Source organism: Nicotiana tabacum, chromosome 12 (assembly GCF_000715075.1).
Source record: "Nicotiana tabacum cultivar K326 chromosome 12, ASM71507v2, whole genome shotgun sequence".
Lineage (NCBI taxonomy): Eukaryota > Viridiplantae > Streptophyta > Magnoliopsida > Solanales > Solanaceae > Nicotiana > Nicotiana tabacum.
Window position 1 is genome coordinate 38,450,525 of NC_134091.1, and position 9,818 is coordinate 38,460,342.

Here is a 9,818-nt window from a genome sequence, read left to right on the forward strand (position 1 = left end):
GGGAACAGTGCACATTTTGACTGAAGGAGATTATATTGGACTTATCCAAAACACCAGTATTAACTTGACTTTCCAAAAATAGAGTTTTCGAATTTTAGTTTCATCAGGTTTTATGGGGTCCACGACACGAAATGTAAGGCCTGCACATGGAGGTCGGCAATAGCAATTTTAGGTCGTTAACAAGCCACCATATAGAGAATATAATGGCTTTAAAGAGCACTATGTAAAGTGAGTGATCCATTTCTGAGAAACGAAAAGTATAGGCAGAGAAAACACAGCGAAAAATAACCAGAAACAATTACTGATCGAAAGAATACAATGAAAGACGACGACTGTTTTGATTTAATCATATATCCGACGACAATAATTGAATGGGGGACAAATAACCAATATAAGAGTAGCAGTCAACTAGCCACTATGTTGTGAGAAAGGGAATTAGCTCACGCCTATACTTTTGTTGTGGAGGTGCTATTCTATACTTTTCTGCAAGTACCGTCGCTGCAGATTGACATGAATTGACCATAATCATGACTCATGAGTAACTCGAATTTCTCCTTTGAGCATGTAAAACATGCACATGAGTATATAATTTGTTATTACCATGTCATGTTCTTTGCGCGGTGCTGATCTCTTTCTAAGATGTCTAGAAATACATGGATACTTTATATGGACAGAGACGGAGTTGGGGTGTTTAGTTTATGGGTTCTGGACCGTCAAACCCGTAGCTATAAGTAGAGCGGCTCAACGAAATTGGTGGCCTAAAGCCGAACTTTAAGAAGAGGCCCAAATTTTATTTAATAAAATTATATATATTTATGATTTTTTTTTGTTATTAATAATAGTTTTATGGACCGTTTTGTATGTATTTTGGCCCTTCACTCGGTTACCTGCTAGATTTCACCATCGAAGATATCTAGTAACTCTACTCACCAAGGTTTCAAATATTTTTAATAAGAAATATCTGCGGTTAAGAAAATATTTTTATAAGTTCTCAACATCTAATGATCGTAATTTTATACTACTAAAGTATATTTTAAATAATTTTATACATTTGTAAGAGTTCAAGTTTATTTGATTAAAAAAAATGACTTGATATACTCTTTATAAGAAATAATTTACTTAAAAAGATAATTACAAGAGATTTTGTTTTTATTTTTTTATTATCAATGTCATCATTAAACTGTTATTTTGCGATATTGTATGTTTATTATGAAATTCAAGTATTTATCTAAATAACCTCTATTTTTTCTAAATAAATTCTATATCCAAAAAGAAAAAAACATAAAGCTAATATCTTTGTTATAATAATATAAAATTAACTAATACTGAAAATTGGGACCTTCAATTAGGGGGCCTAAATCAATTGCTTTAACTGCCTCCCCTTGGGCCGGCACCGGCTATAAGGCTGGCTCCGCCCCTTATATATATGGACGGTTGAAATTGAAACTTGGTTTAATGGGCATCTAATTCCGAAACCTTATCTTCATCTTCTCAGCTCCCTCTTTTACTTGACAGTTCACAACACTCGAATCGCATTAGTTTCAATTTTTGCTAAAATGAGTTTCAAAAGCTTCTTTTAATTAGCTATAATTAAGTTCTTATAAAAACGGTTTGTTTAATTGATACAGATTTTGCAAGATTTAACAACTAAGGTCGCTTTTAGTTTTTGCAAGATTAAAAAAGTTGAGGTTAGACATTTCAAAAAGATTTACTTCTTGAAAAACATGATCAAATAAACGGCTTTTGCCAAACTTAAAAACTGGAAAGTCAATTTTTGCAAAATTTGGGATAAACGGCACTTAAATATCTGAGACGGAAAGTGTTAGTTTAGTACACCACAAGGGGGAGAAATGAATAGTGTATTGATCTATTAAAATTTTATATCGGAAATTCTAACGTCATATCTAGAACCAGGTTCTCAACTGGTTCTACAATAAATAAGTGCAAAAAATAAGAAGACATGAATTTTTACACAGAAAACTTCCTTGCTCAAGGGAATAAAAAGCAAGATCCATCTCTAGGATTTTCCTCACAAACTTCACTAAAAACAATGAGCAGTATCATGTTACAAAAATTCTTTTATATTATAAGCTAAGAGACTAACTCTAATCACTTAACAGTCTGCAAATTAGATGATTGTAACTACTAACTCTAAACTAATTCCTTCCTTACAAAAGTACTTCTAGAAAATGCAGAGTAAGGTTACAATTCAAAACACCAACTATAAGATCAAGACAACTTAAACTGGACTTGACTCCATGGAACATGGTTCTTGAGTTTATCTTTCTGTTGCTCTTCCGATTGTTTTTGCTTGCGTGTATGTTCTTTCAAAGCTTTCGGTGTAGGTGCATATAACTGCAATATGTCAAACGTTATACATATATAGCAATACAGTTAACAGTAAGGTTAATTAAGAGATAATCCCGAAAAATCTTCTAACCCCGAGAATAAAGGAATAAAGATCTTCTTGATTTTATTATTTCCCATATGGACTTTATTTCCTTATAAACTTGCCTATGATTAAGTATTTAAGAATTGCCAAGATTTTCCACAAATATACGCTGTTGTCAGCTCATTATAATTGAAAAACTATCCGTAAAGTGAATTTCATGCTGGACGTGGTACAAGAACCAGTTAGCAAAAACAGGGTCTCAAATTTACCACACCTACATAACCAAATTACATATTTGTTAATCATCAGAACTCAATTTACAACAAAAAGATCGTACCATCGCACAAACTTAGGGCATGTTATTGTCAAGCTAGAATATTCTTGGACCCTGCCCACTAAATTCTGTCTGGGCTATGTTCATCAGTACTCTGAATTATAACTCCAACGTACATATGCTTTGCCATATTATTTATTCGGACTGTTAGATACAGTAATGGAATCTGAGGATGGAGGCCCATTGGTTCATAGAAAGATGGAGAGTTGGCCACCAGGGGTGCTTTCGCTGCTTGCTTTTCTGAGTACTCTCACAAACGATTTTTCATTTTGCTTCTTGGAGTGCTATATATATATATATCGTTCAACAGCAACAGCAATAATAATAATAATAACAATAGTGATTATAATAATAATAATATTTTATTATATATACCACAGTACTAGATGACTCACCTAATTGTTGAGTCTTTCTTTTCCGTCAACTCGATAACATAGTCGCATGATAATAATACGCACTATAATAATGTCTTTATCAATGGTGGACTTAAGAGGTATATTGTGTTATCTGAGCTTCCAATTGAAAATCTTAAGACGATAAGTGAATAAGTCCATATTTGTAAATACTTCTTTTTTTGTTTTGAACTTTAATTTTTGCTTTGGGTTTTTGTGTCTTTCTTTGGAAAATCTAAAGTAATTATATATTCAACATGCTAATGACTAATGAATGAACCTGGGACATAAATTTGAGCTATACAAGCTAAGAAGTACCTAGATAGAGTTATTAGCTCGATGAGTTGAATTAAGAGAAGCAAGAGTGGATTCATACAATGTGTTTGGAGTAAAAATGCTAGCAAATTAACTTATCCATATTTGACTCTCATGCTCGTAAGGGTTGGGTGAGTTATTTTCCACATGAGAGACCTGGGATCTCCGTCACCAGCAACCTTCTCAGTCAGAGCTCTTCGCACGGGGTTGCCTACGACTTACATCTCCTGTGTGATTTGCGAGCTATTGTACAGTGAACATGTTACCCAATGCGCACCCGAAAGGGTAGTGGCTGCGGGTTTTTATGGGAATTGTCCAAAAAAATATTTGACTCTCATATTAAGTAAAATAATTTGAGCCTCCAAACCAAAACAAAGAATTGGGTGTAGCCTAGCCTAGGTCCATTATAGACCTCCTTAAGAATCCTTCCATAATTCATGGGTTGCCCAGTTGGTTTGGATGGTGGTTATCCATGCGGATGACTTGAGATTGATTCCCCCTCAATGTCTTCTAGGTTGAGCGGGTTTCCCTCTTACCAAAAAAAAAATAAAAAAAATCCATGTGGGACACATATATTGTCTAATAGGACTAGTATTTATACTTCATCTGGATTATGAGAGGAGAAGAGTTTAACTCCAGAGTTAACCCAAACACTTGAAGAAACAAATGGAATCACTAGCCAATGAGAGCTTTAGCATTGAGCTGCAGCAGCTTGATGCAGCTAGTACTGATACTGCAAGGAAGGAGAGGACTCAGTGGTTACTGACTTCTCCTAATCCACCAAGCCTTTGCCATGAACTCATTAATACAGTAAAAGAAACTGTTTTGCCCCACGGAAAGACCACAAAACAATCAAGAAAAGGAGCTTTCTTCTCATTCATGCAAGGCTTATTTCCAATTCTTAAATGGGGAAGAAATTATAAAGCTACAAAGTTCAAGCATGACTTAATGGCTGGCTTAACTCTTGCCAGTCTCTGCATACCTCAGGTGATTAAAACGATGCTTCTTACATTTCTGTTACTTAATAATATGGCTTAAAATATTAAACTTCTTACAGAGTATTGGATATGCTAATCTTGCAAAACTTGATCCTCAATATGGCTTATGTAAGTTCCAATACCAGTTATATATCTTTGGCTCATCTCTGTTTCTTGTTGGTCTTAGTTTATGTGTGCTTTTCTCTTTTTGTTTCAGACACAAGTGTTGTTCCACCATTGATATATGCTATGATGGGGAGTTCGCGAGAAATAGCCATTGGCCCTGTTGCTGTTGTATCACTACTGCTTTCTGCTATGGTTCCCAAACTTGTAGACCCTGCTGTTGATCCTATTGCTTACAGGAATCTTGTATTCACTGCCACATTCTTCACCGGTGCATTTCAGGCTGTTTTTGGTCTATTCAGGTACTCCTTTCATTTTATTTTATATGGCGGTGTTTGATTGATCATAAAATTTAAGAAAGAAATACATGCTTTTGGCACGTACCAAAAGTATCCTTGGAACTTGTAGTCCAAATATGCCGGAGTAACAAATTTCTTTTGTCTTTTAAAAAAAAAAATATTATTATAAAACTTGGAAAGGATTGTAAAAGTAGCTCTGTCTCTCCTGGAATATGGTTGTTAATTTACAGTACTTAATTATCAGGTTGGGATTTCTAGTGGATTTTCTTTCACATGCTGCAATAGTTGGATTCATGGGAGGCGCAGCCATTGTAATAGGCCTCCAACAGTTAAAGGGTTTGCTTGGAATCAACCATTTCACAACCCAAACTGATGTGGTGTCTGTTTTGGTAGCTGTTTTCAAATCATTCCATAATGAGCCAGTGAGCATCTTCTTTATTTGGAAACTATTCTCCTCTTTCTCTTATCTGTTGCACTTTTTTATCTTACTCTTGGCTTACTAAAATTTTCCTTTTGCACCTTTTTAGTGGTTTCCTCTGAATTTTATACTTGGCTGCTCGTTCCTCGTCTTCATCCTAATTACCAGGTTCATTGTAAGTAGCTACTTCTTTATTTTATTTTTAATCATCTTTTTATCTTATTATACGGTAGCTGTGTCCTGCATTTTATTCATCTCTTGGGAACTTGAAAAACTACAGGGGAAAAGGAACAAGAAAATGTTCTGGCTACCAGCAATGGCTCCTCTTGTATCGGTTATACTATCGACTTTGATAGTTTATCTATCCAAAGCTGATCAACATGGAGTCAAGATTGTAAAACACTTCAAAGGGGGTCTCCCTCCAAGTTCAGTTCATCAATTACAGTTCAAGGATCCACACATTGGAGAAGTCGCGAAAATTGGACTAATTTGTGCTATCGTCGCTCTTACTGTCTGTCTCTAATCTTTGTTTCTGTCTTCCATCCAATACTTCTCAACTTAGATGAAAATATCCTTATACCAAATGCTGTCAACAGGAAGCCATTGCTGTAGGCCGATCTTTCGCTTCAATCAAAGGCTATCATCTTGATGGAAACAAAGAAATGACAGCCATGGGATGTATGAACGTTGTGGGATCTTTAACTTCTTGCTACATAGCAACTGGTAAGCTATCAATTAGACAATTTTTTATTCATTTTAGTACTATACTTTAATTTTGCAACTGATAAGTTTTTACTATTATCATTGTTGAAGGTTCATTTTCAAGAACAGCAGTAAATTTCAGTGCAGGATGTGAAACTGTGGTGTCAAACATAGTTATGGCAATCACAGTACTCATATCCCTAGAGTTGTTAACTAAGCTATTGTATTATACTCCATTGGCTATACTTGCATCAATTATCATATCAGCACTTCCAGGATTAATTGACATTAATGAAGCATGCCATATTTGGAAAGTGGATAAGACAGACTTCATTATTTGCATTGCTACCTTCTTTGGAGTACTCTTTGGCTCAGTGGAAATTGGTCTTCTAATAGCGGTAACTAAATCAGTCCCTACATCTATATGCCTAATTTACAGCTTCTTGGCTAGTTATATGAATTTCATCTAAAATAAATAGATGCATAAAATGATTCTTATAGCTTATATCAACTTGTTTCGGACTCGGATAATTAGAAGAAATAGATAGTAATGTGAGTCATTTTTGTTTCTTTTTATTTTCTTATTTTTTATAATGGAGTTTGATTATATTAGTGACGGTTGATACTAGGGATGCTCTTTCCCTTTCGCACCCTAAAGGGTTGTTTGGTTGGGAAACAAGTTATTTCGGGATTAGTTATCAGGAAATTGTTATCCCACCTTCCTATAGGGATAAAAATAGCACTACAATTCCGGGATAAGTTATCCCGGGATTAGTTATACCGCGATTTTATCTGTAGGATAAATTCACCTCAAATGTAATCCCAGAATTAATTATCCCTTATCCTTCGTACCAAGAAAAAAAAGTAAAAAAATCACCTAACAATATTTTGTCGCTGATATCTCTGTTGGATTTATTGCAGGTTGGCATCTCATTTGGTAAAATAATAGTTGATACAATTCGACCAAGTGTAGAACTACAAGGCAGACTTCCTGGAACATACACCTTCTGTGACATTACTCAATTTCCCGTGGCCGCTGAAACTCCAGGAATCTTGATAATTAGAGTCAACAATGCTTCACTCTGCTTTGCAAATGCTAATTTCATAAGACAAAGGTACAACTTAAAATTTTATGGAGGAAATTGAAAATAAAAAGTAAATAACTCTAAATATTTTGTTCAATATTTATCTGTAATTTTCCTTTCTTTTTTAAAGGGTATTGAGGTTGGTCAAACACACAAGTGAAGGGCACACCAAGGAGAAGGTTAATGTCTTGGTGCTCGATATGTCCAGTAAGGATTACTACTTGCACTAGATCCAGTATTGTTCTTTTTTATTTTATTTTTGGTTTTAATATTTATAGAACAAATTTTATATTAATATTCCATCTATTCCAAAAAGGATGATACTTTTCGGATTTCGAAAGTCAAATTTTTTAACTCTGACCATAAATTCGGACATAAAATTATTAGGTTTTTAATTAACATTTATTGATAGAAACTAGGAGTCCACCAAACAGTATAGAGCACCAGGTTTTCTATATGTTTCCACAGTAAATAGACAGAAAGTAAAGAACACACGATATTTATGTGAAAAACTCCATGCTCAAGAGATTAAAAAGGATGACCTACCCCAGTAGGATTTCAACTCCACTAAACTGAGCAAACTTCAAATTACAACCTATTGCAATCTAGGAATTAAACTCTTAATCCCCACATCTTACAATAACTCTATTGTAAGTCCTTTGTAACAAATCCATTACAAAGCAACACTCGTTGGCTAACTCTCTAGTCAACACAACCAAAGCAAGTTAAATGATGTCCTCCAAAATACTTCTTGAAAGCCGTATAGGTTTACAAGTAAAGAACAAAAGACAAAGACTCAACAAACTTAAGAACTCAAGATATCTTTAGTGTTGGGATCTGGTCCTTGGTTTTTAGCAGCTTTGTTCTTGAGTGCACCTAGAGAAAATAGTGGCAGCTAACATTTGAGATGATAGGACTTTCGGACTGTCAAGTGTTGGGTCAAACCTTGTATCATGTTCTATATATATGAGAGAGCATGTGAGAATAGATAGAGACAATAGAACTTTGGTTTGGCTGCACTGCTGCCAGTCGGTACAGTGAAACAATTTTTACAGATGTAGGGTTGATTGTACGACAGTCGGAGAACTGATCATATATGTTCCCTTATTTGGTTCCTCGAGAATGTTTGACCAGTCATCGAAACATATCACAACATGCGCAAAGGAACTGGTCGCATCAGGTTCCTATCTGGTTCCACAGTAAAGTTTGACAAATCATCAAAACTCATAATAGCATAACTTATCATTTGTATATTTAAAAACTACATAAAAAATATTATAAGTCACAATAATTCAAAATTTATAATATTTAAAAGGTATATAAAAAAATCATGATCAAGAAACAGCTCATTTAACTCTCGAAATGTGAAAAGTACCGACATATCTTGGACGAAGAGTATATTTTTAATTTGTCCTTTCATTACTTGTTAAAGTTTTCCCTTTCATTTATTTGATTATGTAATTCTCTATACTTCACTAATGTGAGGAATTGAGAGGGACTTTGTCATAGAAATACTAGAAATTACAGAAATGGTAAAAAGCACTTAAAGTTTACACTAGTGGTGTTAGGTGAACTGCTTGATTCAAGTTTGAGGGTTAAGCATGTTGAATCAATAAATTAGTAAACGACCCAATTCAAAAGTTTAGTTAGGTCAAGTTAAGTAACAAGTTATAACATAGTAACATAATTACTCAACCTAACTTTGGATAGATTAGGCGGGTTACATAGTCTAGTATTTAAATTGACACCTCCTTTAACCACTAGATTAAAAGATGAGATTTTTGTAGTTCTTAAACCAAAATAAAGGATATATATATATATATAATTAGATACGCGAGAAAAAGTTCAGTGTAATTTTTAATTTTTAATCCTACCTCTCTAATACAACATCAATTACATTCTTTGCAGATGTAATGAATGTGGATACATCAGGAATCGTGGCATTGGAAGAGTTGCACAGAGAACTGGTTTCCCAGGGCATACAAGTCAGGCTCTAATATTTTATTTTGCCTTCTAATTATGTGCCAGAATATATTAAGTGCATAGTAATTTATACTAATAAAAATGACGTTTTTTCTTTTCCCCTTTTCCTTTTTTGCAGTTAGGTATAGCTAGCCCAAGTTGGAAAGTGATTAACAAGTTGAAAGCAGCAAAATTATTGGATAAAATTGGGAAAGGATGGATTTTTCTCACCGTGGGTGACGCTGTAGATGGCTGCTTAAATAGCAAAATGGCTGTCTAAGCAAATAGCAATTGTTAAAAATCTAATGTTGTTCATGCTTGTTGATGTACAAAGAGGTGTGATTGATAAGTTTTTTCTTGAGTGAAAAATATATTTTGCATTTTTCTACGAAGATTGATAACAACGGTAATAAATTGGATATATAGTGCTTGATGAAAAGTTTGAGTAGTAAAGATTTTTTTTAGTTTCCCGTTCGGTATCCGCATTGGAGGTCGACTATATCCAAATTCGCGCCGCGTAGGGCCCCATTCGGATGGAAGTGTTCCCTACCAAGAATTTTACCCAGGGCTCAAACCGAGACTTCTGGTTAAGGGAAGAACAGTTCGTTGCCCCACATCCTTTGGCGTGGTGAGTAGTAAAGATTGATAAATATATAAACAGTAGATAGATACAATGCAGCTGGGCTATCCAGTAGATGGTGTTGGTTGGGGGTGGGGGGCTTATTTGGGTTACAAAGCTTATTTTTTTATCATTTAAAATGACTTTTTTCAGAAAAGTTCTGTTCTGAAAACAATTTCAAACATTTTTGAAGTATTTAA

At 34.4% G+C, this 9,818-nt stretch overlaps 1 protein-coding gene across 1 annotated transcript; it reads left to right on the top strand.

Moving 5' to 3' along the window:
• Nucleotides 1–4,033: 4,033 nt before the first annotated feature.
• Nucleotides 4,034–9,438, top strand: LOC107777875 (low affinity sulfate transporter 3-like). The gene is made up of 12 exons (XM_075226366.1): nt 4,034–4,420; nt 4,491–4,539; nt 4,628–4,835; nt 5,077–5,254; nt 5,360–5,425; nt 5,531–5,761; nt 5,847–5,973; nt 6,064–6,350; nt 6,874–7,067; nt 7,168–7,244; nt 8,946–9,022; nt 9,139–9,438. Exons 1-12 carry the CDS (start codon nt 4,100–4,102, stop codon nt 9,277–9,279), a joined length of 1,956 nt encoding a protein of 651 aa, XP_075082467.1. The 5' UTR covers nt 4,034–4,099; the 3' UTR covers nt 9,280–9,438.
• Nucleotides 9,439–9,818: the final 380 nt, after the last annotated feature.